The sequence below is a fragment of the Hydra viridissima genome, unplaced genomic scaffold (genome assembly GCF_058129835.1).
Source record: "Hydra viridissima isolate aposymbiotic clone 2 unplaced genomic scaffold, HvirCarnegie_v1 scaffold_8, whole genome shotgun sequence".
NCBI lineage: Eukaryota > Metazoa > Cnidaria > Hydrozoa > Anthoathecata > Hydridae > Hydra > Hydra viridissima.
The window spans coordinates 16,039,157-16,056,275 of NW_028324307.1; the positions used below are offsets into that span (position 1 = coordinate 16,039,157).

Genomic DNA, 17,119 nt, shown 5'->3' on the forward strand with positions numbered 1-17,119 from the left:
AATAAATCTGATTAAAATAATTAACCTTATCCTCATATATTTTACCAAGTCCAGTTTTACAGACATATCTCTGTTATATTACAGACATATATCTCTGTTACTTTTCAATTCATAACTATATACTAACAATTTTGTAACGACTTTTATTTCTACTTTTTCTATTGAAATGTTATTCTTTAAATAAACTTCTGGTGCATATATATTTTGAGTTTAAAAATATACAAAATATTTCATAATGTAAAATTTTGCAAAAACTTCATCTTAAAATCTTAAATTATGCTTTAGTTCTTTTTTGTTCCTAGTAATAGTTATTCCTTCATATTTTCCCCTTCGTCACATATCATTTTTTGAGCTCTTCATTTGCTAGTTGTTTTTCATTTGTGATTCATTCATCAATGCAAATGCCGTAGATATTTCTACATCTACTTTGTACTTTTTTTTCAACATTACACCATTGATGCGTTTTAGTAATAAACAAAAACTTTGTTTCCATTTCACATAAATCTTCAGGACACATTTTTCTAAAATTTCTACAGTTTATGCTTTATGTTGATGATCTAGAACACGAATCAAATCTTTATATTCTTTAATGCAATTTTCAGCACATTGATATGATCCAACGTAAAATAAAACAAGATGCGTTGAAAATATTTTTTCAGGTATTTTAAAGCGATATTTTTTATTAGCTTTTTTTAGCTTTTTTGGTATTATCAATTACTTCAAATAACAGTTTGCTTTTACTATTGCCTGAATAAGTTTACTTCTAGCCTCTGTAACATAGTTAATCATCTCATTTAAACAAACAATTTTTTTTCTTTATTGTATAAATCTATATTTTTTATACAGTGTAGGATTATGCAAGGAAACTACATCAATATTTTTGGATAACAATGAAGCAATAGTGTAAACAGGTTTATCTGTTTATTCACTAATTGAGGCAGAACTATTTTAAACTTCCAAGACACATGAGAATCCAAATGATATATAAGAATCTAAACATTATTTGTCTCTTTCCACAAGACTCAAAGAGTATAGATAATATCTATTATGATCATGCCAGCCAAGATATGCCAATCATTTAGTTTAGAAGATTTTGTGAAATGGCTTGGAGGAAACCACATGAATTTGTCGTTATAGATCCAACTTGTAAAGTAGCAAATAGAATGGGATGCATAGATATGGATTTAATACTTTCACTTTCCACAATCTTGCTTTAGAGAGCAAAGCAACTAAATTTTTTGTCAGATAAAAATGGAAAGTTTTAAAATGTTTGAAAATTTTAGAGGAGATTAAACAAACAAATGCTGAATTTGGTAATAATACATCATACAAAAAAAGTATGCAAGTAGTATCGTCTGATAACAAGACACAATTTAGAAGTAGATTTAAATCTCCGCTACAGCTAGACAAAAATAAAAAATGTAAATGTGCGCATGTTAACTTGAAAATGTAGAACTCGTTTCCAAACGTTGACTCAACAAATAGCTACTTTAAATATTCCCTTAATAGTGGATTCTTATGGAATGTCATTTATATACCAGTAAATAGTTATGAGTTGGCATCTAATAATATTGCTATGCAAAAACAAATGGAGATAAATGGTCATTATAAAAATACTAACGATTAATACTATTCAACCATTTTAGCAAGTAACCATGAAGTAGATTTAACCAAGTTTTGGATTTTAACAAACCAATCGAAAGTCTGAAAATCCTGTTAGTGTCCTAAAAGTAAACAGTACTCAAGTTCATATGGATTTCATTTCAAGATTTTATGTTGTTTAATATTAAATTTTTTCTATTCCTTCCTCCCACATGTATCTTCTGGATACAAAATTAATGAAACTTTATCAAGCCTAGTATTTCTTTTAGTCTTTCAATATCTAATTTTATGGAATATGAATAAGATTGACTGATTAAGATGGAAACTTGTTAAATGTTAGAGGAGAAAAAGTATCCAAGATATTTGACCTACGTGATCTGTGAATTGGAGTATTTTTACTTTTTTTTAACTTAATGATTTAAAATAGTTTGTAAAGATAAAATGCCAGATGTCGATTTATTGAACAGTCTTATGCACCAAAGTTTACTTATGTAACGTACTGATAGACAAAACTTTCCAGCTGCTGATGAACGAAACATTTAAGCTCTATATAATAAAGTCAGTAAGATCTAACTCAGCAACTAATTAGTAACAAACCTGTAATAACAGTTTGTAGCAAAGCTATATGGAAACAGATAAATGACAAAGAATCTGTAAATATGTAAACTGTGTTAAAAAAAAAAGTAAAGATTATATTGATGAAAATTGGATTTCAAACATGACGATAAAAGCGCTAACAGAGTTGTTCAACTTATTGTAAATGATGAAACATGACTGATAAAAGGTTGCCATTTTTGATAACATCAGTTTAATGTAACGTTGTAAGTTTTGAACTTATTGGGCATCAGGAAGTGTAAACTTAATCAGAAATACATTTGTAGCATTGCAGTGCTATGGTGCCTGGCTCCAAAGCAGCCATGGAACGTAGCATTAAGAATGAGCCTGATATATAATTTTTTTATTATTAAAAATCACTCTTAATAAATTCGGTTGCGATCCATCCGCAACAAGTTCGAGTGAAAGTGGTTTATCACTACCATACATAGAGCAAAACTTAATTAAAAGATGTGGTGATAATATGAAGGCAAAGTTAAGCATGAATAATCATAGAATAACAAATGTTACAGATCCAACTTGTGAACAATACGCTTGTACTAAAAATTGTATTGATAATAATATATTGTTTTTGAAAAGACTAGTGGTAAAATGAGTTGTTCGTTTGTTATCAAAATTAATAGAATAGCATATTTAGCAAATTCTGCTGATAATAAAGACGTTGCTAATCAAAACTATGTTGATTATTAATACATTGTTTGTAAAAATGTTTGGGAGGACAATGACAGGTCATTTAGTTGTGGGAATTAATAGAATAATAAGTTTAATATATCTCACTCAATATGCAGTAACCAAAAAATGTCAATGAAAACGATATCAAAGTTTTAATGATACCAGCTACTGAGGCTTATGATATACTGGAGAAATTATGCTGAATATCTATATCAAGTTGATAGAGGATTAAGTACTGGATTAACATACGGTTATACAGCTAGAAAAGTTTCCACACTTTTTGATAAAGCTCTTGGTTTAAATGCTACTCAATCCAAAGTTGTTGTTCTTATCTGTAGACAAAGTAGGTTGATTTTGTATATTAGATATATATAAAATCAACCTACTTTGTCTACAGATAAGAACAACAAGATTTATTACTTAAAATTTTCTGGAAATAGTTCTCAAAGATTTTTATCTACAATAAATCAAAAACCAGCTTCTGGTATAGATAATGTAGTTAATATATTTATTGGTTATTGATTGTAAACATATTCTGCAAATACTTACGCTATAGAAAATTTGTTTCGCCATATTGGTGGAGGATGGGATAAAAGTGTTTGATTTAGTCCACAAGGAGGTTTGATAATTTCAGGAGCTTCTGGTAATGGATTAGTATCTATTGGAAGTGGTCCTGTATATAATGGTGCGCCAGTAGTTGGATGTAAAACTAAACCATATAATGGAGTTCTAAATAAATGGGTATGTCAGTCTATCATTTGAGATATTCCTGGTGAAACGCTAGCTAGCTCAGTATGGTGTAATGGTAAACAATCAAATATTTTTATTGCAGGTTCATTTACTAGTAGTACTCAACATTTAGAGATTTAAATTCAACAAGCACCGTTAGACGGAGATGTCCGATTGTTTGCAGTTCATAAACGATTATTTATTACTGCAGAAATAATAAAAGTACATCATAAAGAATTTTCTTTAAGATATTTAGTGGATTTTGATCCAATAAAAATTAAGTGTTTTCAATAATATGTATAGCTAGTTGAAAATCAATGATATGTTCTTTAATTGTAAGTAACATATCATATTTGTATTTTTTTACTTTTCACTAATTTTACTTAAAGCTCTGTTGCATCTTTTCAACCCTATCTTACCATGACTAGATATACTAGTTCCACCACATGGTACACACATCCATCTTAATTTATTAAACCCACATGAACCTACACCTATAGATTCTTAACAAAAACTTGTAGCTCTATAGTGAAAATAAACCCTTTTTTCGTGTTACCCTCACTCAAGCAGTCTCTTTATTGTGATATTCTACCGTGGTCAAGTCTATTCTTACCTTTATTTGCTAATGTATTATTTTAACTCTTTTTCACATTTCATAGTTTTATCGATCTCTTTATTCTTTTTATATCTTATACAAATCTTTCTTTCCATGTTGTTATACAACAGAAATTTTTTTAAATGACATTTTTCAATTTTCACAATGGTTTAGCCCAAGCTTAAAGCCAAAATTGCATTTAGCAAAATTTATATCAACAAAATTACAATGTAGTTAGGTTGCACCTCATTTTTACAAAAGATGATCTTTTCGAGCCCATTTTTTGCTGATTTGTGTGGCGTATGTTTGTGCATGTGAGCAAACATTGAGCTCGTTTTTAAGATGGTTTTTTAGCTGGTTTGTTAGATGATTGAAATTAGCGAGTATGTTTTTGATGAATTTTTTTATTTTTTGTGCAAAACTTTTCAGCATTTTTATTAGCAGTAGATATGCAATTTACATAATTGTTTACCAAAGAGCCGGCTGCTACAAAATTAAACATGGCTACCACCTGACAGAAAAGTTGTTAACAAGAACTGTTTAGTGTTTGTGTAAGCTGAATTTCTTTCATTTCTTTGATTTAAAGCAGGTAGTGCTAACAAAAAATTCTTAAATGAAGTGGAAAAGAGTTAATAGATCCACGTTTTCTAAACTTTACTAATGTAAAGCATTAGCATTCAATAAATCGATTCAATGATAGCATTTTGTGGATTCGTTGTAAAAAGCTCATCCTTACTTGTTTTCTTGTGGTGCAAAATCTTCTGCTTCAATTAGCACAAAATTACTGCAATACAATTTATTACACAAGATGTTGCAACTTATTACACAAGATGTTGCTACAATTGAGCAGACTTGATGGGAAAAAAAGGATGCAACATTTGGTAGAACAAAGAGTCGACGACCTCTGAGATTAACACCAGGTATGTTTTTTATCTGGTTTATTCCTTTGTTATGCTACCAAAATTTGCAGTTTACCTCGATATGGCCTACTTTATACACGGCCGGATATATTGCATAAATAGGCCGAAAATTACAGCGGAGAAAATAGAATTAGCCTCACCTTTATTTTTTGTTATAATTTAACAAAAATCGCAGTGAAACAATTATTAAATCTACTTTATTTCTTATTATCTTCTACTACAACTAAAAAGTTTATAAATTGGTATGTTTAATTAACTACAAATAGAAAAAGAATTAAGAGTATTCAATTTGTGGAGAAAATTGAATTAGCCTCATTAACGTTATATACAAAAAAATAAAGAAAATATTTTGTTTTTACGCTCATTTAATATTTAGTATTCCTGAATTTTTAATGACTTCAAATATGCGATTTGACACACTAGTCACAAGATTTTGGATAGTTTCTATAGATATTTCATTCCAAGCTTCTCTGATACGAGTTTTCAGCTCCATGGTGTATTCAAATTGCTTACCATTTTCATAAACCTTTCGAGAAAGTATTCCCCGTAGATTTTCAATTGGGTTAAGATCTTGTTGGAAAGTGATCTTGTTGGAAAGTGAAATTTTCACCCATCAATTCCTCACCATGTTCAAGCAAACTTATTTCTAATAAGTCAATGTAGTCCTGTGAATTCATATTTGTTGAAAGCGATGCCAGTGGAAGTTTTCCAGCAAAGGAAAAAGCCCCCCAAACCATAAAATTTTCACCCCCAAAGTTACGACTCATCCGAGTTTCTTTCTTTTTTCGAAGATCGTACCAGTAATATTGATAGCCATCAGGACCATCTAGATTGAACTTTTTTCATCACTAAAGAGAACTTGATGCTACTCTTCTTGCCAAGACATAAGTTCTTTTGCAAATTGTAATCTAACTTCTTTATGACGAGCTGTAAGTTTTGGTTTTGGTCAACGCTTTTTCCAAACTGTGTTTGGATGTAAGATTTGTCTCACACATTGAACAGATACAGGTAATTGTAAATCAGCACGAATTTGAGATGCAGTCATGTGCTGAGCAGCAGCACAACGTACAATAACTCGTTTAATACAATTATCAATTTTATGTTTGCCACCACTTTCCTTATAAGCTCCATAATTAATACCAATCTTGAAGTAATTATTAACCACTTTTGGAGATCTTTTAACTTTCTTTGCAATCTCCCGATTAGATAAGCCCGTATCTTTGTTTGCTTTGATAACTGCTAATTCTTTATTCGTTAAACGCTTACCACGCCCCATTTCAAATTAAGGTATCAAAAACCAAATGTTAAAAGCTTTATGCGCACCGATTTCACAGTCTTTGTTTAACTTACAAATAATAATAAAAAACTAAGTCACAAATGCGTATCACCATATCAAAATATACCAGTAAACTGAAAATAATTATTGATGAGGCTAATTCTATTTGTTACCGCAATTATCAAGTATTATACATTTTATGGCTTTATCAAATGTACCGCAATTTAATTATGCTTTATTATAATCTAAAAAGTTGTTGTTTGTAATAATAATTATACGTGTGTGGATACAAAAGATGTACCGCACAAACTTGTTTACAGATTTACAATATATTGGATCAGTACATGATGAGGCTAATTCTATTTTCTCCACTGTAGAAGGCCAGTTTTCAGCGTTATTTTCGCTAGGGACGTCGTGTTGATAAAGTTGCCAAATTAGTTGTGAGAGCTATAGTAAATAAATGTTAAAAAACTATTTTTCATTTTAAAAAAAAGAAGCTTAAAATACTGAAAAACCGGCCTTCTAATTTTCGACCTATTTATGCAACATATCCGGCCGTGTATAAAGTAGGCCATGACCTCAAATATATTTTCTAACAATTTTCTTTACAATATTTAGTTGTATGAAAGTCAAAGGTTCAAAAACTTTTATGGGAAACAAGAGTTTTTACTGATTTCCTTGTTCAAGTCCACTTCAATAAAGGTTTATGCAGTTCTGGTATCATTAAATTGGCCTCAAAAATCAACCAGCTATCAGCATCATGAATATTTAAGCCGAACTTTGCCTTAAGATCTCTTAATATTTGGAAATAAATGTCAGATTCTTTACACAGATAGTACAATTGACGATGGTGTAAGCAAAGCAATCATCTTGGTGTTCATTGCAAGTGTCAGTAAATCTGACTGAAAGGATTTTCAAATGGAACACAAAACCTGTCTCAAAAGGCGCAGAATCTGCCCATCATCTTTTTAATTCTCATTGGCAATTATTCAGAAAATGCCTCATTAATTTCATAATCAAACATTTTGAAACATTCAATTTTTCTTCTGAGAACTTTATTAGTTATTATGATGTTATAAAAAAGTGTTACTTTCTCATAAAGTGTCTATATTAAAAATTAAAATTTTTACAATACTGCGAAAATACAGAAATTTTTAATGCTGTCTTGAGCGTTAATCTAAGTACTCTAAAACCCTGTAAAGGTGGTTTACTTAAGTGGTATACTAATTAAGGCAAACAGTGAAAAATAAAAAGCTATTGCTTTCTGAGAAATTAACTTTACCGATAACTTGAATATATCGATTACATGACGTTTTTTCAGGAAATTAGGTAAAAATTCATGACCAGTAATACCTCAAATGACATGGTTAAGGCATTAATGCTCTAAAGTTAAAATAGCACTAAACCTGGTAAAGAAATAGATTGTTTCTTTAAGTTAAAGAGGTTTGATAAATTTGATATTTACAAAAAGATTTAAAATAAAGTTTATAAAATTTATGGTTCTATTTAAGTATATTAATTTAAGTATGTTCATGTTTTTAGAAATAAAAGTTTGTTGTCAAATAAATTAAAATTAAATGAGACTGAACTTTTATACTATGCCCTCACTTTATCCAATCTATGAAGCAAACAATGCAATTGTGTGTTTTCTAATTTCTTTTCAAACTTTTAAAAACATAAAAATCAATAGTAATAGATTGTGTAAATAAAATCTGAAAGAACATTCTCGTCCCCTGTTTTTTCTTGTCCAATGTTTTTTCTCGTCCCGTGTTTGCCCGATGTTTTAGAGTTTTAATAACTGTTATATTTGTTAAAGATCTATTCTAAAAAAAAAATTTGATGAAATGTTATTAGTTATTTAAATTTTTTTTTTGTTAAAAGTGAGTTTTAAGGAGCAATTTTCATTTTTAATGTAATTTCTGTTAAAACCCAAAATCTCAATTATTTTTATGGTTTTTTGCAAATTATTTGGGAGCCTCTGTGAGAAGAGAAGAAAATCGCTTGTATAAAAATATTTTTTCGAAATGTTATTGCCGTAAGAAACTTAAACCATTTTTTCAAAATGTACCATTGATAAATTTGTTTTAGCTTTAAACAATTAGATTTAACTTTCTTCAAAATTCTATTACCATAATCTACTATGATGTACCAAACCCTGAACTGCGCCAGCGCAGCGTTCGGCCCAAGTTTTAGTTTCACTATAAAAAATTTTTGGGGAGAGAACTTTTTTTTTTTATTCTTTTTTGTTTTAAACTTATTACACTCCTATTTAAAAAAAAAATTATTTGGCTGTAGTGGAAAGAGTTTGAGTTTTTTAATTCCAGAGCTTTTATTCGTTTTAAAAACTAATCATTTTAAATTAATCGTCAGGTTTTGTTCAAAAATGGCATTTAACGCGTCACATTACAACTCATTCTGGAATCAAGCCTTTTCCCTGCAATGAATGTGGAAGATCGTTTGGGAGCAATTTTCAGCTTAAAGTTCACAAAAATTATATACATAAAGGTAATTTTTAGTAACTTTTGCAGTTCTTTGTAAAACTTTTACAAATTTTGATATTTAAGGAAAGAGTATTTTATCGCATTTCCAAAAATAATATCTAATTGAGAGTTTTTCGTTAATGTAAACATTGACAGAGTTTTTCGTTAATTTAAAGTGGCAATTGAATTCATTTAAATTTGCGTAGTAAATGAAGTTAAGCCAAAATATGATTTTTTTTTTTTTAATTTTTTAAATTGAAAATATGTGTGTATTTACAAGGTTTAGTTTTTAATTTTATAAATTGAAAAGATTTGTGTATTTACAATGTTTAGTTTTTAGTTTTAGAAATTGAAAAGATTTGTGTATTTGCAAGGTTTAGTTTTTAAAACAATCATAAGCTTGAAAAAAGTTTTTTTTTGAAAAAGAAGTTGAACAGGCTTATGTAATGCTACCTGACCTAAAAAGCACTAATTTTCAGATTTAAATAAAATTGCACATTTTTATGCTCATTCCTTATTAAAGGACTGGAACTGAATTAAATGTAATTTAGATATTTAAATTACACAACTTTTCATACAAGAAATATTGATCTTAAAAAACCTAAAAAGTAGAAATCATCAATTGATTGTAGTTAGTACGATAAGGAATGTGAACAAACTGTCCGGTGCAATAAAAAGTAATAAAAAAAAAATACTAAGAGTAATAAAAGTAATAAAACAACAAACAAAAAAAACCTCAATTTAAAATCTAATCAAAAAAACCTCAATCCATAAAGAAAATCACCATGCTCTTCACAGTACAAACATGTAAAAGTGTCCAGATCTTCATTATGGGTTTCTTAATCTTTTTTCATCGCCAAGTTTTTGAATATTAATAAAATTCCATTCATCTGTAGACCTTTTTTGATATAACACTATCGTGACGATAAGTGACGAAAAAAAAACAAAATTATAACAAGTTGAATTCTATTACATACATTCATCACCAAGAGTAATTGCTTTAGTCTGCTCAACAAGCGAGTAAACATGCATTCCCCAAATCCCGTTTTTTTTATTTCATTTTATACATCTTCTAAAGACAGTATGCTAAATACTTAATAAAAACTCAAAACGAAATTTTTTGTTAAACCAGTTACCGAACTTCTTGAATTCGCTTATGAAGGAAGTTTACTTTTTAAGGCAACGGAAGTTTTAAATAAATAGAAATTTGATTAAACCATTTTTGCTGAGAAGAGGAAGTGAAAAAGTAGCTTTGAATGTAATGTGTTCGCGCAAAATCTTATCGGTCCAATCGAAGCAAGGTGTAAAATAATTGATGAGGAATGGACCAAGTTTTCCTTTTAGTTTTTACCGAAATCTATAATAGAAAAAGAGCTACGTATAAAACCCAAGAATCATGAGATGCTTTACCCAGCAGATTTTAGTAAAAAAGAATTCATTGCTTTTCTTGGATCAGAAGAAATATAGTTTTAAAAAACTCTCTTGAGCTGTTAAACAAAGTTTACGCGAAGTGGCTACATTTAATTTTTTCCCAAGTGTCTGTTTCACTTTGAATCTTTCTGACATGGTCCGTTTCCGCGTTTGAAAGAAAAAGATTGTTTAGTAGCCTGGCTTCGACTTCTACCTCTAAGTCACAGTTTTGGCTATTATTTTTTGATTTATTTAAATGTGCGTCCAGGCCCGCAGAGAACTTTGGTAATGCCCAAGTCCAAAAATTTAATAGTTGTTCTCCCTTGCTCCGAGTCTTTAACAAATAAATAGCAAACAAATATTTTGAAGCCTATTTTGTTTCTTTATCTTTATCGAAAAGTAAAATTCCAATGTAATTGATTTTTTTTTTAAAAAACAAATCGTACAAACATAAAAGCCTTAACATCCAAACGCACTTTGCAGGCTTTCTTAGCAGCAATTTATGAACTGGCTTCTATATATGATATTTGGCTATTGACTAAAACAGATTCAATGGAAAGAAGCATCAAGTAGCATATTCGTTTCTAGGACATTGTGGAATGCGGCTAGTAACACTAGGGAATGCATAAACAATAAAAATGATGGGCTATGCTGGAATAATATACAGACACATAAGCCAAGGAAACAATAAACATATTCTCTCGCACACGAGCGTCATCATCAACGTTGACTGAACTATTCATTCTAGAAATTCAATCTGCTTGTGTGTGTATCAGCTTGGCTTAAAAGAAGTTCTCTAATTAAACTAAAACCAACTGCTTGGTAAAAGGTTCTCGGTTTATCTTCTACCGAAAGTTTTAATTCTTGTAACAGTTTCGCTGGATAAGCTTTTAAATATTTAAGTCCTTTTTCTCCCCTTTGTTTTGATTTATAATCATTGTAACTCCACATCTTGAATCATACAAATCATGATCATGATAAGGATCAGACGAGCTAAAAAAATCTAAGAGACTTCATAATTAGATCAAGTAACAGAACAATATAAAGCAAATAAACTATGATTTTCAAAGATTTTAAATTTAATTTTGATGGTGATAAGTGCTATTTTTATTTTAGAAAAAACCCATATTAAATTACCACTATATGCTCAGACATCATTTCATCACTAAATAGTTTTAGGTATTTTTAGATTAAAGATGCTAACTCCAATATTTTTGTTGGTAATGATTTTCGTAATAATGTTGAAAGCTTTTTTAATGCTGCTGCCTGGCATGACATTCTCCATTTAAAATTGAGTTTATTTCCATTAGTTTTAAAAGGTCAATCATACATTTATGGGAATGAATCAAGTTTACGTTTTGATACTAAAGTATCATGGAAACCAGTCAAACGATAAAGACAAATAAAATATCCTGGAAATCAGTTAAACGAACATTTTGGTTTTATCATTCTATCGGAAAGGAGTATTCAAAATTTCTTACTTTATTTTATTAATTATATACTACAATTCACAGCATTACTTAATAAACCATTTTAAACTATGTGGTTTTCTATGAATATATTTGTAGGCTGTTTATTTGTTGTTTCAACCTGTCAATGTAGTTCACATTTATCATAAACTTGATGAACTAATATTCTTTGGATAAAAGATTTAAAAAGCAGAGAGTGCCGTAGAGTGCTAAAACAAATAGCGTTTTCTGATATTAGACAGTTTAATGAGGTTTTCTTTGATTTTCTTTTTTTTCTTTTTTATTCAAATGTTGCAATTAAAGTAGCAAATTATTTAATTTTAGTTGCAAAGCGAGAAGCTTTGAAATCAGTGACCACTTTTTTTGTCAGTGCTCTTTTGAGAGGAATTCTTCTCTCTAATCTGCTACAGCAAATCTTTATCTTTATGTCGTAATTAATAAATTAATCACAGACTAAGACTAATTTTTAATTGGATTTTAAAAGTTCCTTATAAATCCTATAAAATTTTTATAGATTTTAAAGTTCTATTGGAGCCTTATAAAAATTATAAAGCCTTTGTTCATCAACTATCATGATGTCAAGCATCTATTAGCATAAAAAGTATCAGATTTACCCGAACCTTCTGAGGTCCACCGGGTCATCCGTGTTCCATTACAAAAAAATAAAATTTAAGAAAAGTCTTTTTTATGTTTAAATTTTTTTATTTAAGTCTTAAAGTCCAGTGTTCCACCAGTGGGACTCAGGGGAATTAACAGTTACACTGAATTTTATAATTACTGAGTAAAATCCTAGTTTACATATATCCACCCTCATGCATGATTGAATTATCGAATCTCAAAAGATTTGACCTATATGATAACTTGTTAATACAAGGTTAGGCATAATATTAAGTATTAATATATCTAAATGATGTATTTTATGACTTTGTATAATATATATGATATTTATTATGTATTTATAACACATTTAAAGCTGTCAGGTCATGGGTGACCCAACAACTTTAAAAGTGAGTTTAAGGGAAAAATAATATGTAGATTAACATTTGTGTCAAATATTATTACTGCTATCATAAAAAAGCACAGAATGAAATAGTTGAATGCTCATAAAATGACATTTACATGATTCATTAAGTCTTTTAATCTACATAATTATTTAAGTTTACTAATGATCTGTAATATGCTTTTTTACAGTTTATTAATTACTTATTTACTCTCAGAAGAATGTCAGTTCCACCCCAAAAGAAAGGTAATGCAAAACATGTGCCGGATATTTTAGAAGTAATTGATTACATATCAATTACTTCTAAAATATCCGGCACACAAAAGTAATTGGGATAATGATTTTACAGATAAAGAGGATCATGAGCCTTATGAAGAACGCAACAAAGAACCTGTGACAAATACATCTGCTGTCTCTGATAAGAGTAAGAAAAAGAGTGTATGAGTGAACAATAGTCCAGTTTAATCCACTAGGCTCAGTTTTCAGGGGTAAAAGCTTAGAGCTTCCTGAAAACTATGAAGTTCAATCCCCAAAACTTTATTTCAAGAATTTTCTAACCCATGATGTGCTGGAACTGGTAGTAAAAGATACGAATAAATAAGGTGCAGAAAAATCTGCGAAAAGTATCAATACAAATAAAAAACAAATAGAGCAAATCGTTTTTATAATGGGTCTTGCCAAGATGCTTGGTGTTAGGTGTTATTGGGAAATAGAAATTCACTATGAGCCTATTGCTGGAGTGAAGAGTCAAAGTAGATTTAAGGGCTGCTTTCATATCTACATTTCGTTTCATCTGGTTTCCAATGAAGAAAAAATTGAAAAGTTTTGAAAATAAGACCATGGCTGGTATTATTTAGAGATAACTGTTTAACAGTTACGCCTCAAGAAAACAAGTATTAACAGTTACGCCTCAAGAAAATACAAGTATTAACAATTACGCCTCAAGAAAAGTATTGATGAGATGATGATCCTGTTCATAGGAAGGTTTAGCAAGCTTAAATAGTTTGTGATGGAAAAACCCCACTCTTCGGAAATAAAATTTTGATTTAGAACCATATCAGCTGGTATACTCTGTGACTTTGAAGTATGCCAAAGCAAGAAGGATAAGAAAAGTACGAGTTCTCTTGATTGTAGTCCTGATGTAGTAGTGCTGCTCAGCTTAACTTTGATACAGAATGAGCCTAATGAGCTGTCTCTTAACTACAAATAATATGCTGACAATTTCGTCACAACTTTTCCTCTTTTGGAAGATTTGCAGAAAAAGGGCATTCACTATACTGAAACAGTTATACCAAATTGTCTTTCTGGAGTTTTTACTCGGGAGTGAAGCAATAATGAAGATAGTAGTATCTGTTCTTTATTTTAATACCAGAGCTAAGAATATACTGTCAACCTTAAGTGGAATTGATCCAAGCAATACAATTAGCAGATTTGAATAAGCCAAGTCAGAGAATTTTCAGGTCCAGCAGCCTGCAGTAATAAAGCTGTACAATTGAAGTATGGGAGGTGTAGATATTCATAATTGCTATATTGCCAAACATTCTCAGTTAGAATTTTAAAAATGTGAACATACTCCCCTCCTGAAAAATCTTTCGTAATCTCACTTTCCTATAGTAAATTTTATGTAATTTAAATTGCAAAAGTAGCATTTTAAATGTAACCATCCATCAATCCGTTAGTTATATTTCTATTGCTTAACAAAGTGAAATAAAAATAACTTTTTTTTTTATCGTCAGCTATTGTGTTAAAGTAAAGATTATCCTAGCAGACAAAAAGATATCTAAAATGCATCTAAAATATGCATCTGAAAACTGGTCTAAAAGAAATCTGAATTCACTTTGTGAATGAATCTTTCAGACGTCTTTTAGATGCATTTTATACGATAAAAAATAAATAAAAAAGACGCATATTGCACATCTTTTATGCATCTAAAATAATGCACCTTAATCAAATCGTTCATAGGTTAGTATAAATTTAGCAACGAGTAAAGCTTTGTTCCTTTCTAGAAACGAGTTCCCGCCATTCTAGATGCACGTTTCTTTAATAGCAGTTATTTACAATGGTGGTTTTGTAATTTAGAATGGTGGTTTTGGTTAAACTTTCAGTTAAAACTGATCTATAAAAGACATTTTAAATACATCTATAGTTAACCAAAAAAAAGATGTCTATGTATTAATCTATTTTATACTTCTAATATGTATCTAAAATGGGACATAAATAGAATCCCTGAAAATAGACTATTTTTGTTGTCTAATATACGTCTAAAATATACGCATTTATGAGAGATGCAAATTAGAGTAACCTTAGATGGTCTAAAAGACATCTTTTGTCTGCTGGGATTGTTTACTTTTTACTAATAAAGTTAAATTCATTATATAAAAAATTTTCATAGTAGATTTTTTGTAAATGTTTTTTCGTTAATGTTACCATTATTAAAAACTACAATAACTTCGAATAAGATCGTTGTTCCTTTCTTTATCAGTAGTTTGTATTGCGCCCTTTTTTCTAAAGCATACTTCTTAGCTAATGGAAGCAATCGTAAATCTCCTTGATTTAATTTCATGCGAAAATAAGGATGATATCAGCTTCTTATAACTACTATTTAATGAACCAAAACCGTTTTTAAACTAAAGGGTTTATTTATATTTAACATATTGTTCCAGAACCACCACTTTTAGGGAAATCAACAACAAGTCTCATTTTGTTCATAAAGTCTGAATCTTTCGTTTAGCTACAGATGCCTTTTCTTTGTGTTCTTTAGATCTTGCTTGCCACTTTCTTGTTTCTTTTTTATATGTAAGAAGTTCATATATCTTCGTCTCCTAAATACAGAATCTTATTTTTTTGCGTGAGTTAAAATAAAAGTCAAAAAGTGTTCTTAATACTGTTAAGAAAAATTTAGCTAGATGAAAGTTTAAGCAAGAAAAATATTTCATCTTTATCTGTGATTTTCTATTTAAAAAGTTGTTAAATTTTATTTTCTTGTTGCATAACTCGGATTTTTTCTAACACTTGTTTTTCTTTTTTTTCTTTTTTTTTTTTCCAATGAAGGTATTAAAGAACATAAATGCAAATGGTGTCATAGAGCTTACACATTGAAAAGTAATCTTAAAGTTCATATGCGAAAACACACAGGTGAAAAACCTTTTTTATGTAATGTTTGTAGCTCTGCATTCTGCCAAAAGCGTCTTCTCAAATCCCATTCGAAGATACATAGCGGTAAGTTTTGAAATACTTTTACATTTAATGAAAGGATTAATACATTAGTTTATGAAATCGTAATTGGATATTGGTATGATATGAAGTAATAAACCTGTTTCAAATACAGAAGCGCTCCTTGCAAAGCAGAACTGAAAAACCATCACTTTCTTAGCTTCAATCTCAATTCTCAACTCATAGCTTCAAACTCGAAAGAAGAGGAAATGAGGAAAATACGATCACCAATGAGAAAAATAAAAGTTTACGCATCCAAAACCAAGTGGTGAAGTGTTATTTTGATATAAAAAAAATTAAAGTTAAAAAATTATAAGTCATTGTTAAAAATTATTTGAAATAAAGAGGAATCTTATTTAAAATAAAAAGAAAGAAGGCTAATTTAAGGAATATAATATAAGGCTACTTTACAGAATATTTAGTAAAGTATTATTTGTAAACTAATTTCATAGAACTCCCATTTATCGATGAAATGCAAATCGAGAAAAGTTTTTAAAAACTATTTTAAAAATAATACTTTTAAAAATATAATTCTTTCGAAAAATATTGTTGTAAAAAAATTAAAGTAAAAATAAAAAATTGGAACGCTTTTTTACAACCCTTTGTGAAAAAATCTGTTTTATGTGATTTCTACTTGTGTATTAATTTGCAAAAAAGTTATTTTCTAATTCTTTGCGACACTGCGGCATTAAAAGTTATAAAATTACGTTTTGATCTATAGATTAATGCTAATGTATTGTATACTTTGGTGCATAATTAGTTGTCATCTCTTACGTAAATCATCAAAAATCTTCGTTATTTGTATAACTGCTCCTTGTTAGCTTAACGTTTTACAAGTTTTAAGGTTTGTGATACAACAATTAAACACCCATCCCAAATTTCCAGAAAGGTATTAGCAACTTCTTCAGCTTGCTTACCAGAACCCTCTTAGATTCCTCGATGAGTACCCTCTTCTAATTCCATTCAAAATCTTTTAAAGTAATCAGATTTAAATTGTCCAATTTAATTTTTTTAATTTTATTTATCTGAGTAGTTTGTTTCGTTCTCGGTATGAGAATAACGCTTTGCATCGGTCGTGGTCTCGTTTGTGGTTTCGGCAATAGTATTAGGCCTTTAAAGCAGCTCGATTTGGTGGTGG

The 17,119-nt window shown here is 29.4% G+C and overlaps 1 protein-coding gene across 3 annotated transcripts in view; it reads left to right on the forward strand.

The window, feature by feature from the left end:
- The window catches only part of LOC149885342 (uncharacterized), a 47,959-nt gene extending 31,412 nt beyond the window's left edge, over positions 1-16,547 (forward strand). The window contains exons 4-6 of one of the 3 annotated variants that reach the window (XM_090096020.1): positions 8,780-8,914; positions 15,820-15,987; positions 16,097-16,541. In XM_090096020.1, coding sequence (XP_089952146.1) covers positions 8,780-8,914; positions 15,820-15,987; positions 16,097-16,122 — 329 coding nt within the window. In that variant the 3' untranslated portion in view covers positions 16,123-16,541. Of the gene's footprint in view, positions 1-8,779; positions 8,915-15,819; positions 15,988-16,096 lie in introns of all 3 variants that reach the window. The other 2 variants (XM_090096021.1, XM_090096019.1) reach the window with 2 other exon arrangements.
- The last annotated feature ends 572 nt before the right edge of the window (positions 16,548-17,119 follow it).